The sequence below is a fragment of the Erinaceus europaeus genome, chromosome 3 (genome assembly GCF_950295315.1).
Source record: "Erinaceus europaeus chromosome 3, mEriEur2.1, whole genome shotgun sequence".
In the NCBI taxonomy this organism is placed as follows: Eukaryota; Metazoa; Chordata; class Mammalia; order Eulipotyphla; family Erinaceidae; genus Erinaceus; species Erinaceus europaeus.
Window position 1 is genome coordinate 103,963,574 of NC_080164.1, and position 21,785 is coordinate 103,985,358.

Sequence of the window (21,785 nt, forward strand, 5' to 3'; positions counted from 1 at the left end):
GAAAGCTTTCCTATTCTTTATCTCTCTGGGAGTATGGACCCAGGATCATTATGAGGTGCAGAAATGGAGCTTCTGGACACATTAGTGGGGTTATCTGCCAAGGGAAGTCAGGTTGGGATCATAGCAGCATCTGGAGCCTGGTGGCTGAAAAGGAGTTAAGATAGAAAGCAGAGCAAATTGTTGACTACTCATGAACCTAAAGGCAAGAATATTGCAGATGAAGATTTGGGGTCTCCATTTTGGAAAAAGCTAGTAGGTCTATTTTAGGTATATTCCAAGGGGCCCATGATTTTACTAGTTTTTGCCTGAGCCTGACATCTAATATGCAGGTAGACCAAAGTTATTGTCTAGGAAGATGGTGGATGTCTAGGGAGAAGGAGATAATTGGAAAAATGACCAGAAAGCTGGATCAGAGAGTAGCTTTCAAATATGATAAAGTAGATAAATATTAACTGTAAACCCCATATTCAGCACAGGAGTCTATGTAACCTCTGAATCCCTGTTGGTCTGAGCCTGCATTCTATGGTCACAACTAGGAACATTCCAGGCTGCGCTAATTTCAGGACTTAACTTCCTTGGGTGATAGAGTATGTTATTCAACTTCCCTTCAGAAAATGGAACAGTCCCCACCACTGTTTATCCTCATAGGAGGCAAGGTCCTATAGGGTCCCATAGAGGGATCCCTTATGTTGTTCTTGATGGATATGACCAGTGACAGTAGAGAGAGGGATCTGTTAGAGGTCTAGCCCCATTATGTCTGTGTGAGAACCCCAGGGCTCCCTGACTAGGGCCCTAGGTGACTAATGAGTCACATTAAAGTATGCCAGTCTCTTGCCCTTATTCGGCTTTTATTACTTTGTCTGAAAAAGGTTAGCTTTGGAGTGATTGAGGGAAGTGAAATAGGAAGTAGGTGAGGAGGGTATATAGGTCAAAGTAGAAACTATTTCATTAGGTATTTTATGGTGTCTTTTAGGTCTTTCTACTTGCTGCACTGTTGTATGCTTCACGTTGGTTTTGGTCTCACACACGACCCCCCCCACCTCTGGGAGATTGTGGTTTAGCCCCTGCTAGTTTTGCACTTCCCCTTCTCCCCGCCCCCTACCCTAGGTACTTCCGGAGTTCCTGCCGCAGTCGCCGGAGAAGGATGCAGGACAGATCTGTGTGGTGATTAGTTTAGGAGTCCCTCTCTGCCGCCGGAGGAGAAAGACAGGAGAGCACATGTTTGCCGACTAATGAATAAAGATTAAACTGCGTTCTCAGCTCAGCTGTGTGTCTCTGGTCGTCTCTGTTACCTGCCCTTGAAGCCAGCCCGGGGAAAACAACACATGGCGCCTACAATGTGGGACGTGACCTGTCCATCCCCCAGATAAGTGACAATCTGGCTACCTATGCACTATGGCCTTCTCTTCTGCTTATGAAGAGATCTCCAAAGGCCTCTGCCCTTTCTTCACGAGACTGTTTTGCTGTTTCTGGAACATTTATCTCTGGACCACTCTGTGGTTTCTGCCCAACGCCAGCCCGCAGGAGCCCGCCAGCTTGCATGAGCCAGCTTTCTGCCGCGTGGCACTGGGCATTGGGCGTGGGCTCCCCCCATGCTGCTCGGCCGCTGAGAGCAGGGCAGCAGGCATGGCGGGCAGGGCTGCAGCCTATCCTGGCTGCCACCCCGGGGCACCTCGGCCCGCACCTTCTGCACGGCTGGCCCGCCCGCCCTCCTGCTATGAAGTCTGGACAGATCCTGAACCACCCGGAGACCGCGGGCTCCTTGCCAAAACTGGGCCCCCTGGCCGAGATCCCCAACGGGGCTCTGAAGTCAGAAAAGCTAAAATACACAGAGATTCCTACAGAGATCACTACCTACAATTCCTGGAGCCAAAGTTGCGCAAGAAGCCACCGCTGGACAACACACTCCCGAACGGCTAAGACAGTATAGATCTAAACTCGTGTTTAAATGACATGTCTTCGTAACAAAAGTTTTCTTCCTTGTGTATTGAAGACCATGTTTACGTGTGTGTTTAAAATGTGGTAAACGGGGGTTGGGCGGTGGCGCAGTGGGTTAAGCGCATGTGGCGCAAAGCGCAGGGACCGGCGTAAGGATCCCGGTTCGAGCCCCGGCTCCCCACCTGCAGGGGAGTCGCTTCACAGGTGGTGAAGCAGGTCTGCAGGTGTCTATCTTTCTCTCCCCTTCTTTGTCTTCCCCTCCTCTCTCCATTTCTCTCTGTCCTATCCAACAACGAATTGCGTCAACAAGGGCAATAATAATAACCACAACGAAGCTACAACAAGGGCAACAAAAGGGGGAAAAAATGGCCTCCTGGAGCGGTGGATTCATAGTGCAGGCACCGAGCTCAGCAATAACCCTGGAGGAGGAAAAAAAAATGTGGTAAACATTCACTTTAAGGTTAAAAATGTAACTTTAAGGCTATATTCTTACCAGACAGAGTTAAATGAAAAAGGTTTTCAACATAGTTCTCATAAAGGTAAAATTAACTTACATTTAAAGTCTGAGTTAAAAATTAGTTTAAAATCAATATATTTTAACTAAGTTAGTCTAAAAAAAAAAACTGCGCACACCTAGGGTGTGTCTCCATCTTCAATGGGTGTAACAAAAGGTTAAATAGACTTGTTGATATGTAAAACTCTCAGATCCTTCTCAATTAGAAATGGGAGATTGCACAATGGGTATGCTAATGATTCTCATGCCTTAGGTTTTTTTTTTCTCCATGGTTCTTCTGTTTACCTTTCCACATTTTATTGTTTAAACTTTAAACAACCTTAAAATCATACTAAAAAAGACTTCCAATTGTAATAGTTATCAATTGTGGTAAACTTCTAACCTGCTACAAGTTTTGTTTCATAAGTAAGTGAATTGCAGCTGTCAAGTTCTCTACAGAAAAGCAAAATTCCAACAGCTGACCTTCCTCATACAATGTTCCACCCCCTGGCATTCTTCAGTGGACATCTGCTTTGGACTGACACTTCTTTCAGACTCACTGGTACACCTCTTGGACACTTTACACAACTCTACAGCAGCTTCCCTTTATGCTGCTGGGTTTCTCAAAGACTGACTGCAGCCAGCTGCCTTGGGACTCTAGGCCATACCCCCTCCCCATGCTAGGTAATGCCCACAGAAAAAAAAATGTCCACCGAGGCAAAAAATGGCCCCCTCAGGCCTTCCCTTGGCAGCACACTGGTTCTTGTTGCTCGCTTACATGTTCCTCCATGTTTGTGCCAGTTTCTTTTTAAAAAATGCCTGTACAATATAGGTTTCTGTCCACCCCACACTCCTGATACGATGCTCAATTAGTTAAAAAGGGGGAATTGTTGTATGCTTCACATTGGTTTTGGTCTCACCCCCGCCCCCCGCCTCTGGGAGATTGTGGTTTAGCTCCTGCTAGTTTCGCACTTCCCCTTCTCCCCACCCCCCACCCTAGGTACTTCCGGAGTAGCTGCCAGAGAAGGATGCAGGACAGATCTGTGTGGTGATTAGTTTAGGAGTCCCTCTCAGCCGCTGGAGGAGAAAGACAGGAGAGCACATGTTTGCCTGCTTGTGAATAAAGATTAAACTGCGTTCTCAGCTCAGCTGTGTGTCTCTGGTCATCTCTGTTACCTGCCCGTGAAGCCAGCCCAGTTAAAACAACACTGCACTATGGAATCACTGCAAATTATTGTGCACATTTGCTTTAAGGTATATATTTCCCCCTAAGTTATGGATACATGTGTACATGCTCTATCTTATGGGCCCTAGACTATATGTAGGTTTTGAAGGTTTGTTAGGAAGTACACCATTCTAAGCTAGGGAAGTTCTCACCAGAGTAATGAAGCTGGAGGGTTGACATTCCTCTGGACATAGTATGAAGTGAAACATGCTGAGGCAGTACTTGTTGCATTGATTAGGTTGAGATCAGCAGATGCAGTATCAATTGGTATGAATTGAGAGAGGAATGCAGGAAACCAAGCCCCACCCTAGAGGTTCCAGGACTGGGAGAAATATGGGTTTTGTAGAGAATGGGGAAAGTTTCTGCTGTCTTAGGGTTTAAGAAGGCAATAGATATTGCTATAACCAAATTATTTGGCAATTGGGTTAACTTTGAAAATCCCATTGTTAGGATTTGCTGTATCATATAAGACCTCACCATAAATTATGTCCTTTAATGCTATTTACATACAGCTGTATCTTATAAAGTGACACAACCAGTTGCTTCTGTTCTCCCTGGTATAAGCTTTTAGGAGATTTAATATTTCTAAGAACAAGTCATTACTAGAAATGCATTAACAATTTGAGCCCACTATTAAAATTCAATCATGTTACCAATTTGAAGTCTTAAGAGCTTAGATTGAAGGAACATATACACAGAGTTATGGTCTAAACATCAAAAAGTTTGAGACAATCAGTTTTTCCCCTCTCATATTAATTAGTGATTTGTGAGACTATAAGTTAATAGGAGTGTATATTGACACCTTTCCCACCACCAAAGGTCTGTGTCCCTCCCCCTTCCTCTCACAGTGAAACTGAACATCTATCCTCACCCTTGATCCAGAGTTTAGTTTGGTGCCCTCCTCCAAACTCAAGTCAGATTCTACTTTGAGTTTCCTTTCTGTTCTTGTTTCTCAACTTGTGTTTATGAGTGGGATCACCCCATGTTCCTTTTTGTCTTTGTAACTTAGCTCACTTAACACAATTCCTTCTAGCTCCAAGATGGGTCAGAGAAGGAGGGTTCATTATTTTTAATAGCAGTATACTATTCCATTGTGTATATACAGCTGTCTCAGCCAATTTTCTGTTGTTGGGCACCTGGTTTGCTTCCAGGCTTTAGCTATTACAAACTGTGCTTCTGTGAACAGAGGTATACACATACCTTTTTGGTTGGGTGTTATGCAGTTCTTACTTAGTATATACCCCTAGGAGAGGAATTACTGGGCTATATGAAAGGTCTATTTCTAGCTTTGTGAGGCTTTCTCCAGATTGCTCTCCAGAGAGGTTAGACCAATTTACATTCCCACCAGCAGTACAGGAAGGTTTCTTTGTCCCCATAACCTCTCCAGCATCTGACACTGCTGTCATTTTTGCTGTATGCCATTCTCATTGTGGTCTTTATTTGCATTCCACTGACAATCAGTGACCTCAAACAATTTTTCATGTTTGTTTGCCTCTTGGATCTCTTCTGTAATGTTCTGCTCATATCCTCTGCCCATTTTTGGATGGGGTTATTTACTTTTTTGTTGCTAATTTTCCTGAGCTCTTTATATATTTTGGTTATTAGCCTCTTGTCTGATGTATGACATGTGAAGATCTCCCATTCTGTGAGGGATCTCTGAGTGCTTTCTTTTTCAGTGCAGAAGCTTTACAACTTGATGTACTCCCACTGACTTGTTTCTGTTTTAGTCTTCCTTGCAGTTGGGTTTGAATCATCAAAGATGTCCTTTCGGTTTAAGTAGGAAAGTGTTTAAACCAATGTTTCCTTCTAAGTATTTGATAGTTTCTGGTCTAACATTCAGGTCCTCAATTCATTTGGAATTGACTTTTGTTTCTGGTGAAATAAAGTGGTTCAGTTTCGTTCTTCTGCGTGTTTCAAACCAGTTTTCCCAGGACCATTTATTGAAGAGAGTTTCCTTTCCCCATTTAACACTTTGGGCCCCCTTATCAAAGATTAGATGTTCATAGGTGTGGGGGTTTAGAGTGTGGGCTTTCAATTCTGTTCCACTGGTCTGTGTACCTATTTTTGTTCCAGTACCAGGCTGTTTTGAAGATGGTGGCCTTATAATATAGTTTGAGATCTGGGAGTGTGATGCCTCCATTTCAATTTCTTTTCCTCAATATGGTTTTGGCAATTCTAGGTGTTTTCCAGTTCCAGATAAATGTAAGTTTTGAGATCAAATAGATATTCTCTTAAAGACATTTCATGGGACTTTGATAGGTACCACATTAAATTTGCATATGGCTCTGGGAAGAATATTCATTTTGATGATATTAATTCTTCCAATCTATGAGCATGGGATATCTCTCCATTTCTTTGTATCATTTTCTATTTCTTTTTTTTCTTTTTTTAAAGTCAACCATTCCTTTATTGGACTCAGAAATTCTAAGCCAAGTTATCAGTGTATTTTAATACTGGTCTACAAAATTTCAACATCCAACCCAGAGTCAACCCCTGGGTCCTAAAGTTTGGTGAAATTATTCTGTCTTATACCTGATAGAAAGTTCTGCCCAGAATTGGTCCCTTGTTCTGATAGTGTCGTTAACAAGTATGGTGTTGCCCTGCAATGTGGGCTGCGGTGCCTTCTTTCTAGAGAGATGTAATAAAAACTCATCAAGTTTTTCAAGTAAAAGTGATTTTTATGTCTCTTTGTTTTTACCATAACTGTAGATAGGAAGTGTCAGGTACCCTTTAAATGTGTGAGGTTATATGGCAAAGATAAAAATAAGGTTGCAGGTTAAAACAGTGATGTTAACTTGGACTATGCAGTTAGCCCCAACACTTGACAGAATCAAATAATCTGAATCTTCTTTTACCAGTTTGTTTTGGGTATACGGATAAAGAGAATATTCATTCTTCCTTCATGGCTGGGTGGTAGTACACTGGGTTAAGTGCACATTGTGGTCTATATACACAATGGAATACTACTCAGCTGTAAAAAATGGTGACTTCACTGTTTTCAGCCGATCTTGGATGGACCTTGAAAAATTCATGTTAAGTGAAATAAGTCAGAAACAGAAGGATGAATATGGGATGACCTCACTCTCAGGCAGAAGTTGAAAAACAAGATCAGAAAAAAAAAAAACACAAGTAGAACCTGAAATGGAATTGGCCTATCACACCAAAGTAAAAGACTCTGGGGTGGGTGGGTGGGGAGAATACAGGTCCATGAAGGATGATAGAGGACCTAGTGGGGGTTGTATTGTCATATGGGAAACTGGGGAATGTTATGCAGTTAGTACTATTGTACTAACTGTTGAATGTAAAACATTAATTCCCCAATAAAGAAATAAAAAAAAGACAAAAAAAAAAAAAAAACAAAAAACAAGGGCAACAAAAGAATAGGAAAGCTATCAGTGGAGGGGATGGTATACGGAGGTCTGGTGGTGGAAATTGTGTGAAGCTGTACCCCTCTTATCCTATGGTTTTGTCAATGTTTCCTTTTTATAAATAAAAAATTAAAAAAAATAAGACAGGGTTAAATCAACAAAAGAATCCAACTGGGGGGCTGGGTGGTGACATGTCCCAATGCGCAAGGATCTGGTTTCTAGCCCCTGGTCCCCACTTGCAGGGGGGAAAGCTTTGTGAGCGGTGAAGCATGGCTGGTGTCTCTCCATCTCTCTCTCTATCCTATCACCTTCTTCCTCTCAATTTCTGGCTGTCTCTATCAACAAATAAAAATAATAAAAAACATTTTAAAAAATCAAAACAAACAAGAGAATCCCAGAGGTCAGAAAAGAATGAACCAGGACTCTGTAGGAAGTGCCACGTACCCTTAAAATGTGTGAGGTTATATGGCAAAGAGAACTGAGTGGCAACCTAGCCAGATGTAGTAAGTGAGTCAGCCTGAGTCTGGCTGCTGACAGAAATAAGACATACCACTTGGAGAAGCGATCAGGGCTGGATCACAAATGCTTGAATAGGTTTAAAGGCTTACCCAGAATGCTTTGCCTCTCCGGGCAAACGTTAAGACTTTAGATACAGGCTAGCATTTCCTTATTTCTCTTTCTCTCTTTGCCTCCAGGGCTACTGCTGGGGGCTCAGTGTCTGCACTACAAATCTTGCTCCTGGAGGCTATTTTATTCCCCTTTTGTTGCCCTTGTTGTATCAGGTTCTATTTCTTTGAGTAGCAACTCATAGTTTTCAGTATACAGCTCTTTCACTTCTTTGGTCAGGTTTATTCCTAAGTATTTTTTTGATTTTGCTGTGATAGTGAATGGCTGTGATTTCTGCATATCCTCTTCTCCAAACTTAGTGTTTGCATAAAGAAATGCCACTTATTTCTGTACATTGTATTTGTAGCCTGACACCTTGCTATGTTGCCTAATGATTTCCAATAGCTTTCTACTGGGTTCCTTAGGTTTTTCTATGTATACCATCATATCATCTGCAAATAATAGTTTGAGTTATTCCCTTCCAATCAGTATTCCTTTCTCTTATCTCACTGCTATGGCAAGAACTTCCAACACAATGTAGAATAATAATGGTGATAATGGACAGCCCTTTCCCGATCTGCAGGGGAATGCTTTCAGGTTCTGTTTATTGAGTATGATGTTGGCTGTAGGGTTGCTGTATATGGACTCTACTATCTTAAGAAATTTTCCATCTTTCCCCATTTTCTGTAGTGTTTTGATCGTGAACAGACATCATGACAAAATCATGTTGGATTTTGTCAAAGACTTTCTCTGCATTTATTGAGATAATCATGTGGTTTTTGGTTTTGCTTTTTGATGTGGTGAATCATATTGACTGACCTACATACACTGAACTAGCCTTGCATTACTGGGATAAATCCCACTTGGTTGTGATGAACAATCTTTTTAATATACTGCAGTATCTGTTTGGCTAGGATTTTGTATCTATGTGTATTTTAGTATCTATGTTCATCGGATAAATTGGTCTGTAGTTTTCCTTGTTTTGTTGTGTCCCTGTCTGCTTTTGGTATAAGGGTGTTTTTTTTTTCATAGAAGGTGGGAGTATTCCTGCTTCTTTGATCTTTTGTAAGCTTTAAAAGTAGAGCTATTAACTGTTTCCTGAAAGTTTTGTAGAATTTATTTGTGAAGCCATCTGGTCCTGGACTTTTATTGTTGGGAATATTTTTAGTAATTGTTTGGATTTCTTCATTTATGATTGGTCCATTTAGCTTTTGTAGTTCTTCTAGGTTCAGCTTTAAATGGGTATGTATTTCTAGCATTTGTATTCTTGCATTTCTTCCAGGTTCTTTAGCTTAGTGGCATATAGTTGTTTGTAGAAGCTTTACATGAGGGGGCGGATTTCTGTTGTGATATCTCCCCTATCATTTACAACTCTATTTGAGTCTATCTTTCAGTGTGTGTGTGTGTGTGTGTGTGTGTGTGTGCATGTGTGTGCGTGTGTGTGTGTGTGTGTCTGCTAACTGCCCTGTTTCTATCTGAAAAAAGTTGTCTTGGAACAGTGAAGCACCAGCAAGGATATATATATGTATATATGTACTATATCTCAATTGTTATCAGACAGCATGTTCAAAACAACTTCTATCAAGGGCATCACTAGATAATTTGTCAGTACTTAATCACTTTTACTTTGGGAACTTGAGGCTACAGTCCAGGTGGGCAAATAGCATGAAGAACTATGGAGCTAATAGAAATGGGAGGTCATTTTCCTAGGTTGTGGGACTTCCTAGTTCCATTTCAGGTGCTGCAGTTCCCGAAAAATGTTAAAGAACCTCGACATAGATCAGGGACCAAAGGGTAGGGTACATGTCCACAGGTTTCTGTAAGTTGGGTGAAATACATACCTTAAAGTAAAAGTGCACAATAGTCTGCAGTGAGCAGACTTAGATTCAAATAAGTGCAGCAAGCAAGTGGAAAGACCTAAAAAAGACACCATAAAGTACTTCATCAAACATTTTCTGTTTAGGCCTAGATACACTCCTCACCTACTTCCCATTTCACTTAAATCAATCACACTAAGTCCAGCCATGTCAGATAAAGTAAGGACTACAAAAGCTGGATAAGGGCAAGAGACCAGCACACGCTAATGATGGCCCTTTTGGTCACTACCAGGCCAGTCCATCATCTGGGGCTCCAGTCAGGGAATTCACACAGATATGATGGGCCTAGACCTCTTATAGATATCCCTGTCTCCACCATCACTTGTCACTTCCATCAGGAACATCATATGCCCTCTTGTGTGCCTCTAACAGGACCTTGCCTGTAAAACAGCAAGGGAGGCTAGGCCAAACTATTCTGCCATTTGAGAAGACTGGTCCTGAAATGAGTGCAGCCTAGAATGTTCTTAGGACTGTGACCATGGACTGCGAGCTCAGACTGACAGGTATGCAGAAGTTATATAGGTTCCTGTGCTAAATATGAATCGATATGAGCCCTAGAAAAGATCGATGGGGTTTACAGTTAATGGTATTTATATACTTTCCTCATATTTGGGAGCTACTTTCTGCCCTAATCCAGCTTTCTAGGCCTATTCCCAATTCTGACACCATCTTCTCAATCAATACTTTTATCCCACCTGCATGTTAGCTATTGGGCTCAGGCAAAAACTACTAGCCTTCTAGCTTCTTCCCATACAAAGGCCCTTAGTTCCATCTGTTCTATTCTTAACTTTAGGTTTCTGATCACTAAAAAAAATTGTGTTTCCTTTTTATAAATAATAATTAAAATAAATAAAATTTGTCTTGTTTTATATCTTACCTTTTTTTTTTTTCCAGAGCACTGCTCAGCTCTGGCTTATGGGGGGATTAAACCTGAGATTCTAGAGCCTCAGGCATGACAGTCTGTTTGCATAACCATTATGCTATCTACCCTCTGCCATCTTACCACTTTTCAGCCAAGTTGCAGATGCTACCATGACTTCCTCAGGCAGACGACCTCATCAATGTGTCCTGGAACTTCACCTCTCTAGAGCCCTGCCTCCTATGGAAAGATAGAAACAGGCTAGGAGTACAAATCCACCTGTCAATGTCCATGCACAGCAGAGAAGCAGTTATAGAAGCCAGAGCTTCCACCTTCTGCAGCCTATAAAGAATTTTGGTGGGAGTCGGGCTATAGCGCAGCGGGTTAAGCGCAGGTGGTGCTAAGCACAAGGACCCGCATAAGGATCATGGTTCAAGCCCTGGCTCCCCACCTGCAGGGGTGTCACTTCACAAGTGTGAAACAGGTCTGCAGGTGTCTATCTTTCTCTCCCTCTCTCTGTCTTCCCCCTCCCCTCTCCATTTCTCTCTGTCCTATCCAACAACAATGACAACAATAATAACTACAACAATAAAACATCAAGGGCAACAAAAGAGAATAAATAAATAAAAATAAATATAAAAATATTTTTTAAAAAAAGGAATTTTGGTCCACACTCCCAGAGGAGTAAAGAATAGGGAAGCTTCAAATGGAGGGGATGGGATACAGAACTCTGATGATGGGAATTACATGCAACAGTAGCCCTCTTATCCTACAATCATTATTAAATCACTAATTAAAAATAAATGAAAGGGGAAAAAAGAAATAGGAAGTGATGGGAGTGGATCGCATTCTTTTTGCTTTGCTTTTCGTACTGTGCTCTAGTGGTTTTATTGTGAGATTACCTGCTATTGTCTCCCTTAGAAAGTACACTAAGTATGCATAAGTTAATTGAAAGAGGAGCTGTAGAACTAAGATTAAGAAGTGAATGAGAGAATTGTCTGTAGCCTTCCCCACCACTGCCACATATTGCCTTGTCTGATGGAACCTGTCATCACAAAAGCATAGCCTTTTGGTCGCTCTATCGAATGAATGAAGATTCACATTGTAGTTGGAACTCCCATTTCCTTCTTGGGAACTAGCTAGCCCTGAGGATGGCATCTCTTAAATCTCTGACTTTTGGATGCCTGTTATACTGTTTTCTTTACAATTTTTTAGATGTAATTTCTTTTACTTGATAGGATAGAAAGAAATTGAGAGAAGGGGAGATAGAGAAGGGAAAAGAGAGACACTTGCAGTGCTGCTTCACCACTTGTGAAGCTCTCCTCCACGCCCCCACAAGTGGGGACTGGAGGCTTGAACCTGGGTCCTTGCACATGGTAACTTGTGTTTTAAACTGGGTGCACCACTGCCTGGTTTATACAGTTTTCTATGTTACTTTTCAATAGGTATAATCAAAAAATATTTTAAAAAATCTGATACTACTCAGCTATTAAAAATGAAGTCACCTCCTTCACCTCATCTTGGATGGAGCTTGAAGAATTCATGTTAAGCCAGAAAGAAAATGATGGATATGGGCTGGTCTTACTTTTAGTGGAACTTAATGGGGAAATACAAAGTAAAACCTGGACTGGGTTTGGCAAATTGCACCAAAGCAAAGGACTCAGGGGAAGAAGGGCAGGGAGGGAACTTGGGGGGGATTGAGGTGAAGGGTTTTGGGGTCCTGGTGCAAGATGGTGGGCAAGTTGGGGGTGAGAATGCTTTGCAAACCGATCACAGGGGATGACAGATTGTACCCATATGTCAACAGCTATACTGTAAACCATTAAGCCCCCAAGAAACTGATGAATATTCATGCTGGGTAGAAGTTTCATGGAAGGAGTAGTTCACTCAGGAAATACCAGCTGAGCACCAGTAAGGAGAAGGCATTGTTCTGGGAGCTGGAAACAAGAAACCAATAAAGCAACCACATGATACCATTACAATTTAATATACTATTTTATAATTTATTATCAGTATGGATAGCCTGTTAAGCAACATTACAGATGTCTTTCAAAACTGTAATAAAATATAGTCTACTCTCCAGTCTGGGAGGAGACACTAAACAAGAGCATTCTTACAGTGAGTGTAATACAAGCACTCTCCACAATAGCACCTTTCTTTGATGTCACAGGGAACCACTAATGTTCTTTACCTCCAAGGGAAGTTTGACTTTCTAGAATCATAGTGACTTCCAAGACATAAGTCCAACCCAGAAGCCCTGTGGAGTCACACAGTTTCTCTTGTGGCAGCCTGTTCTGTCCTGCTGCTCTCTTTTATCAGAGCTCATTTTACTTGGCCATCTAGCATTTGTCAAACTTGGGCAAAGGGAGAAGGTAGTTGTGTCAGAGGGATGTTCTTATTAATTTACAAAGGTTGTTTTTAAAGTTCTAAAAATTGATTTGAAGATGGCAGTGGCAGTGAAAAGTGCACTGTACTTTGCCCAAGGGGTAATATCTTGAGTCTTGGTGTAGTCACTTCTCCACATAGCCTTGAATATCCCCTGCAGTTCTTGATGGAAAGTGGAGGTAGGAAACTCTAACAGCTATTGGTATGAGGCCATTTGCAGAATTAACTGGACAGTAAACTATGGCTTTTGTAACTTTCCTTTCTTTAGATAAACTTATTTCTTAATCTTCTTTTCTCCCCCGTTTTTTTTTTTTTTTTGCTAAGTCCTGTTAGTTCCTATAAATATAAAATCTAAAAGAACTATGACAGATGAAATTTGTCACTTTCAAGCTAAATGAACAAGAACAAAGTCCATCTCTAATGAGTTATACTCAGTTTCCCCAGATGAACACAAATGTCATACACTGGGCAATGCTGATTGTTAATGGAAGAAATGCTGAGGTGAACTGTATGTGTATCAATCCAATCAATGAGGCAAAACCCAAGATGTACTAATATAATAAAGATTCTTAAACCTCTTTTATCATGCTGAAAAACTATAAGACTTTTCAATATCAAGTTACTGAATATAGCCAAATAAATATAAAATAAAATAAACCCTGAGAATTCTTGTCAGGTTTGAGAATGTTTCAAGAATCTGCGTGATCAGGAAATAGAAACTACAGGATAAAGAGAATGCAGTGATTCTGCTTTATCCTCAGGACCATGGGTCTGATATTAGCAAGACTAGATAAATAAACAGTATTTGTGTCACTGTGTAAAACAGCAAATGAAATAAAAAAGTAAAATGGTAAAATAAAATGGAGCTTTTCAATTTTTAACTATTCAATTCCATATTTAGTAATCTAGACAGATTCTGCTGCATTCTTGTTTGTTTTTAAGTTACCAGCACATTATTATACCATTTACCAACTGTAAGAAATGAAGTCATTATGTAGTGCCAAGTTTACATCATCATAGGACTAAAACATGCACATTCTACTTAATGTAGCTTAGGCATCAGGAATACAGGAGAACAGTTAGGGATGGAAACCTGTTTCTGACAAACTCATGTTCACATTAACTATGGGTTTAGAAACCTTAGTGGGGAGGTACACCAGTTCTTGGTACTGGAGTATCACATGCATGAGCAGGTGGACGGCAGAGAAGAAAGCAGAAGAGACAGCTGGGTGGAGGCAAAAGGAGATCAGAGATGGGATGATGTGGATCAGGAGCGCAGGTCTCAGCTCTCCACAGTGAGTCTCTGCTCTGTGAGAGATGCCTGCTGTGCTACACTTTTGTTCTCATGACTTCGGAGTTTGGAAACAACATCTATGAAAGCCAAATCCTGTATTTCCTTGTATAGGGATTCTGAAAGACATAAGACAAAATAACAGATATTCTTCTATTAGGTAGTTCTACTCTTACTACAAAAAAAAAATATCCAAATATTTACTAAGATGAGACCAAGTTATAACTGTTTTCTACAGGATGTTAATTTAAACCTAACTAAGGAGGTAGTTCCAAGATGGTGGAGTGGAAGATCCAGGACTTACTTTCTGCCCAGATGTATGATGGGCCTGCAAGTAAATTAACCATTTGCATTTGAAACACAAATGACTAGAAAGATAACAATACTACATGCTCATAGACTGGAAGTGTAAATATTGTCAAAATGGTCAATTTTTGCAAAACAATATACAGATTCACTGTAATTCCTATCAAAACTCAAAATGCATTTTCTTCACAAGTAGAACAAGAAATGCTGAAATTTATAGGGAAAACTAAAATAAATCCTAGATAGTCAAAGCAATTCTAAGAAAAAAAAAGAGAATTAAAATGGTCTCTAATCACCTCAACCCCAACTTCAAACTATATTAATAAAACATGAGTAATCAAAGCAGCATGGCTCTGGAATAAAAAGGCATGCAGATCAATGGGACATAACTGAGAGTCCAGAAATAAATCCATACATACATGAATAGTTAATATGCAAAAAAAAGTATGTAAAGAAAGTCTCTAAACAGCTCTTGCGATATGTTGAGGTTTTTCACTCCAGTAGCAAGGGCAAAATAAGTAAGAAAAAACCAACAGGACTACATCAAATTAAAAAAAACTTCTGTAGCGTGAAAAGGCACAAAACATTAACTTCCCCATTTGAGAAGAGATTAATATGCAAAATATTCAAAGAAATTAACAGTACAACAAAGATAAACCTTTTGGATAAAAAAATGGACAGAGGATATGGACAGAAACTATTCAGAGATGGCCAATGGGCAGAAGAAAAAATATTCCTTATTATTGAGATGACAGGCTATATAAATAAAGACTGAAAAAAACCAGTGTTGGTGAAGGTATTGGAGAAAAAGGAGCCCCCACACAACTGTTGGTAGGATTTTAATTGGTACAGTTATAGTAAAACATAGTATAGAGGATCTACTAAGATTATATAATTATTATATGAATTATAATATTAATCAATTCCACTTCTTAATGTTTTCTTTTTTTTAAATCTTTATTTGGTTTTTGGATAGAGACAGCCAGAAATTGACAGGAAGGGGGAGATAGGGAGACAGAGAGATACCTGCAGCCCTGCTTCACCACTTGTGAAGCTCTCCCCCTGCAGGTGGGAACCAGGGGCTTGAACCTGGGTCCTGTGCACTGTAACATGGGCGCTCAACCAGGTGCGCCACCACCCAGCCCTGATTCCACTTTTCAGTTTAATTTCATTCATATGCAGAGTATAAAGAAACAAGGCATCCCACAAACATTCCAGGTGGCCCAGAGTCCATCTGCACCTCTTTTTGGTCACAGTGTTAGGTGAACAGGACCCATCTCAGCTAATCACAACAGCTCCTCCACCAAAGCAAACCATCCCAGCAGAGGACAGCCTATCCCTAAGAGAATCTGCCCCTGCTAAGGTCTAGCAGTTCAGGAACAATTCCCAAGACAAAACACTGAAAACAACAAATCATAATGGCATGACAGAGGAAAACACCTTTACCACTTTCACCAAGAGGCCATGACAAAAATCTCTGAGAAAATTCCCAAAACACACAAACTAAGGGCCATCCTGTCCAAAAAAACCCCACCTAAAACTTCATTACATCACCCTCAATGCACTTGAGAGAAATGAAGAAAATTATGGGAAACCTAAGAATACAGAAATAATGAATGAATCCAAAAGACAAATAAAAACAGAAAACAAAGAACTGAAGGCTGCAGTAGATGCACTAAAGGCCAGAGTAGCTAAACCGGAGGCCACAATAGCTGAGCTAACAAAAACAAATGGGTAACAGGCTGAATAACAAATAAGTAAGCTTGAGGATGAGGCAGAAAACACAAGGAAAAATAGGGAAAGGAAGAAAAGAGAACAAAGGACAATTAAAACATTAAATATTTAAGGAACATTAAAAGGAGCAACAAACATATCACATGTCCTAGTAAAAGAGAAAGGAGAGGGACTAGATGAGACAATAATTGAGAACTTCCCTCAATTGATTAAAGAGGACGATATAAAAATTCAGGAAGCATAAAGAATGCCAAAATAAACCCAAATACACATATGTCACAACATACTATATTTAAAATGATAATAATTAAAGATAAAGAAAAGACCCTGGGCTGGGGAGACAGCATAATCTCATGCATAAGACTTTCATGGCTGAGACTTGGAGGTGCAGGCTCAATTTCCAGCACCACCAAATGCCAGAGCTGAGTAGTGTTCCAGTGGGGGGGGGTCTCGGTCTCTCTCTCTCTCTCATTAGTAATAATAAAAAAAAAATGAAGGAAAAAGATCCCGAGGACAACAGGAGAAAAACAAAGAATCACCTACAAGTGAAACTCCATAATATTAACATATTTAAAGGCCAGAAAAAAAAGGCAAGATATTTGTAGAGTGTACACATATCTTTTTGGTTGGGTGTTATGGAGTCCTTGGGGTATGTTTCTCTCAATTCATGCCAAATGATATTGCATCTGCTGATCCCAGCCTAATCAATGCAATGCGTACAAGCATGGCATTCTGGCACTCTTCACTCCAGCCTGTGTCCAGAGACATCAGGAGTGGAATGTCAACCTTTCAGCCTCATTACTCATAGGCTTCTTGTATTTCATTTCAGGTGGTTCACTTCCTAACAAAGTCCCATAGACCAGGTCCCATAGACTAGGTCCTATGAGATAGGGCATATGTTCACATGTATCCATAAATTAGAGCAAAATATATACCTGAAAGCAAAAGTGCACAATAGTCTGCAGTGAGTCAGTATATGCAGAAAGCAAGTAGAAAGACATAAAAAGACACCATAAAGTTCATAATGAAATAATGTCTACTTAGACTTAGATACCCTCCTCATCTACTTCCTATTACACTTCCCCCATTCACTCAAAAGCTAACCTTACCAAAGTAAGGACTGCAAAAGCTGAATAAGGGCAAGAGACTGGCATACTTTAATGATGACTCTTTAGTCACCACCAGGCGACCCCATCAGCTGGGGCCCTAGTTGGGGAGTCCTGAAATTCCCAAACAGACATGATGGGCCTAGACCTCAAATAAATCCCTCTCTCCATTGTTACTGGTCATCTCTATCAGGAACAACACAATAGACCCTTTTGTGGTTCCTCATAGGACCTTGCCCTCAACGTGGATCAACAATGGTAGAGAACATTCCATCCCCTGAAGAAAGGCTGTACAACATACTCTATCTTCCACCTGAGGAAGATGGGTCTGAAACTGGGGCAGCTTGGAAAGTTCTTACTCATGACCACAGAATATGAAATCAGATATAAAGGGATACAGAGGTCACATAGGCTCCTATGCTGAATATGATCCCAGATCAGATCAAATCGATGGGTTTTATAGTCAACAATATTTATACACCTTTCCCATATCTGGGAGCTACTCTCTTCCCTTATCCAGTTTTCTAGCCCCTTTCCTAGCCATGACATTATTTCTCCAGACAATAACTTGGGTCCACTTGTATATCAGATGTCAGGCTAAACCTCCCCCCAAAACAATAATAATAATAAAAAAAACCCAAACCAAAAAACTAGTAGTCATGGGCTCTTTGGAATATAAATAAAACAGGCGTACTATCTACCTACAAAACGAGATCGCAAATCTTCATCTGCAATAGTATAGCCTTTAGGTTCATGATTAGCCAACAATTTGTTTGGCTTTATATGTTAACTGTTTTTTCAGACACCAAGTTTCAGATGCTAACATGATGCCAACTGGACTTCCCTGGGCAGGGACCTCACCAACATGTCCTGGAGCCCTGCTTTCCCAGAACCCCACCCCACTAGGGAAAGAGAAAGAGAGAGAGGCTGGGAGTATGGATCGACCTGCCAATGCCTATGTTCAGTGGGGAAGCAATTGCAGAAGCCAGACATTCCACCTTCTGCCCCCCACAATGACCCTGGGTTCATACTCCCACAGGGTTAAAGAATAGGAAAGCTATCGGGATGGGATGGGAGATGGAGCTCTGGTGGTAGGAATTGTACCCCTCTTATCCTATGGTCTTGTCAGTGTTTCCATTTTATAAATAAATAAATTTAAAAAAAGAAAGGAAGAAATAAAGAAAGAAAGGAAGGAAGACATGGTGGGGGAGGCTAGGTGGTAGAGCATCTGGTTAAGTGTTCACAATACAGTGTTCAAGGACCCTAATTCAAGCCTCTGGTCCCCACCTGCAGGAGGAAAGCTCCACAAGTGGTGGAGCAGGTGTGCAGGTATGCAGGTGTGTCTCTGTCCCTTTCCCTCTGTACCTCCTCCTCCCCCTTCTCAATTTCTCTCTGTCACTATCTAATAATAAATAAATAAAAGAAAAAAAATGAATAGGGAAGCTTTCAAAGGAGTGGAGGGGATAAGGAGTTCTGGTGGTGGGAAATGAGTGGAATTGTACCCCTCTTATCCTATGGTCTTGTCAATATTTCCATTTTATAAATGATAAAGAACTTATGCTTCAAATATAACAAATACAGTAGGATGAAACTAAAAGAGTGAGCTGAATATGGGCCCCAGATCAGATCAAATCGATGGAGTTTACAGTCAACAATATTTATACCCCTTTCCCATATTAAGGAGCTACTCTCTTCCCTGATCCAGCTTTCTGGTTTTTTTCTAGCCATGACATCATATCCCCAGACAATAACTAGGATCTACCTGCATATCAGATTTCAGGCTCAGGGGGGAAAAACAGGGCCTTTGGAATATAACTAAAATATGCCTACTAGCTACCTACAGAACAGAGACCCCATACCCCTTCATCTGCACTACTCCAGCCTTTAGGTTCATGATTAGTCAACAACTTGTTTTGCTTTAGATGTTAACTCTCTTTTCAGCCTCCAGGTTCCAGATGCTACCATGATGCCAACCAGACTTCCTTGGACAGATAACCCCACCAATGTTTCCTGGAGCTCTGATTCCCCAGAACCCCGCCCCATTAGGGAAAGAGAGAGGTAGGCTGGGAATATGGATCGACCTGTCAATGCCCATGTTCAGCGGGGAAGCAACTACAGAAGCCAGACCTTCCACCTTCTGCATCCCACAATGACCCTGGGTCCATACTCCCAGACGGTTAAAGAATAGGAAAGCTATCAAGGGAGGGGATGGGATACGGAGTTCTGGTGGTGGGAATTGTGTGGAGTTGTACCCCTCTTATCATATGGTTTTATCAATGTTTCCTTTTTATAAATAAACAATTTTTTAAAAAAGTGAGAGAAAAAACCCTGGGACAACTATTCAAAGAAATGCAAGAGGGGGACAAGCAGTGGCACAGTTAGGTGCACACAGTAAGTACTATGTACAAGGATATACACAAGGATCTGTGTTTGAGCCCCATTTTACACCTGTAGCAGGTCAGCTTCACAACTGGTGAAATAGTTCTGCAGGTATCTCTCTTTCTATATCCCCCTCCTTCTCAATTTCTCTCTGTTCTATCAAATGAAAAAAAAAAGTCACCAGGAGCACTGGATTTGTAGTGCTGGCACTGAGCCCAATGAGTGGAGGTGAGCTCAGACTGCTAGGGATACAAAGCTTACATAGGCTCCTGTGTAAATATGAATAGATATGGGCCTTAGGTCAGATCAATGAGATTTACAGTTAATTGTATTTATATACTTCCTTCATAGTTGGAAGCTACTTTTCTGCCCTAATCCAGCTTAATAGTCCTATTCTCAACTCTGACACCATCTTCCCAGACAACACTTAAAAAAATATATTGATTTAATAATTATTGACAAACCTGCAGGATAAGAATGACACAATTCCACACAGTTCCCACCACTAGAGTTCTGTATCTCATTCACTCCATTGGAAGCTTTCCTATTCTTTATCCCTCTAGAAGTATAGACTCAGGATCATTATGGGGTGCAGACGGTGGAAGGTCTGGCTTCTGTAATTGCTTCTCCACTCAACATGAGTGTTGGCAGGTTGATCCGTACTTCCAGTCTGTTTCTATCTTCCCCTAGTGGGGCAGGGTTCTGGAGAGGTGGGGTCCCAGGACTCATTTGTGAGATCATCCGACCAAGGAAGTCAGGTTGGTGCCTATAACTTGGTGGCTGAAAGCATTACAATAGAAAGTAGAACAAATTATTTAATAATCAGGAATCTAAAGGTAAGAATAGCATATGAGATTTGGGGTCTCCATTTTGGAAAAAGGTAGGAAGTCTATTTTAGGTATATTCTAAGGGGTCTATGACTTTACTGATTTTTTTTTTTTTTTGTCTCAAGGGTTACTGCTGGTGCTCAGTGCCTACACTATGCATCCACTCTGCTCTTGGAGGCTATTTTTCCCTTTTGTTGCCTTTGTTGTTTATCGTTGTTGTTATTTTTTGTTATTGCTGTCGTTGTTAGGTAAGACAGAGAGAAATGGAGAGAGGAGGGGAAGACAAAGAGGGGGAGGAAAAGAGAGACACCTGTAGACTTGCTTCACCACCTGTGACGCGACCCCCCTGTAGGTGGGAAGTCGGCGAACCGGGTTCCTTATGCTGGTCCATGTGCTCTGCACCATGAACGCTTAACCCGCTGTGCTACCACCCGGCCCCTGATTTTACTAATTCTTGCTTGAGCCCGATAGCTAACAATGCAGATGGGCTAAAGTTATTGTCTGAGGAGATGATATAAGGATCAGGGATAAGAGTAGCTCTCAAATCTGGGAAAAGTATATAAAAGTATATAATTATCGTTAACTGTAAACCCCATCGATCTGACCTATGTAATTTCTGCATCTATGTCAGTCTGAATTCACATTCCAAGTCATAGCTAGGAACATTCTAAACTGCACTCATTTCAGGACCTGTCTTCCTCGAGTGGCAGAGTATGTTGTTCCAGCCTCCCTTTGGGTCTCTATCATTGTTGTTCCATACAATACTTTTTTAAATTAAGAAACTTTTATCATTTTATTTTAGTTTTATTTATTTTTTTTTGCATCCAGGATTATTGCTGGGGCTCGGTGCTTGCAATATGAATCCATTGCTCCTGGAGGCCATTTTTCCCATTTTGTTGCCCTTGTTATTGTTGCTATTGCTGTTGTTATTGTTGGGTAGGACAGAGAAATTGAGAGAGAGGAGGGGAAGACAGAGAGGGTGAAAGACAGACACCTCAGATGTGCTTCACTACCCGTGAAGTGACCCCCTGCAGGTGGGGAGCCAGGGGCTCCAACTGGGATCCTTAAACTGGTCCTTGAGCTTTGTGCCATGTGCACTACCGCCTGCCCCCAGACAATACTTTTATCCCACCTGCATGTTAGCAGGTCTCAGGCAAAAACTACTAATGACATGGACTCTCTGGAATATACCTAAAATAGGCTCTTAGCTTTTTCCTACACAAAGACCCCCCCCCCCCCCCCAGTTCTACCTGCTCTATTCTTACTTTTAGGTTCCTGATTATTAAAAAAAATTGTCCTGTTTCATCTTACTCCTTTTCAGCCACCAAGCTTCAGATGCTACCATGAAACCATCCTGACTTTCCTGGGTAGATGATCTCACCAATGTGTCC

At 41.0% G+C, this 21,785-nt stretch overlaps 1 protein-coding gene across 6 annotated transcripts in view; it reads right to left on the bottom strand.

Moving 5' to 3' along the window:
- Nucleotides 1-12,342: 12,342 nt before the first annotated feature.
- RAP1GDS1 (Rap1 GTPase-GDP dissociation stimulator 1) overlaps nt 12,343-21,785 on the bottom strand; it is a 199,672-nt gene continuing 190,229 nt past the window's right edge. For all 6 annotated transcript variants that reach the window (XM_016192391.2, XM_060187719.1, XM_007532738.3 and 3 more), the window contains one exon: nt 12,343-14,161. In XM_016192391.2, the coding sequence (XP_016047877.2) occupies nt 14,034-14,161 (128 nt within the window). In that variant the 3' untranslated portion in view covers nt 12,343-14,033. The remainder of the gene's footprint in view (nt 14,162-21,785) is intronic.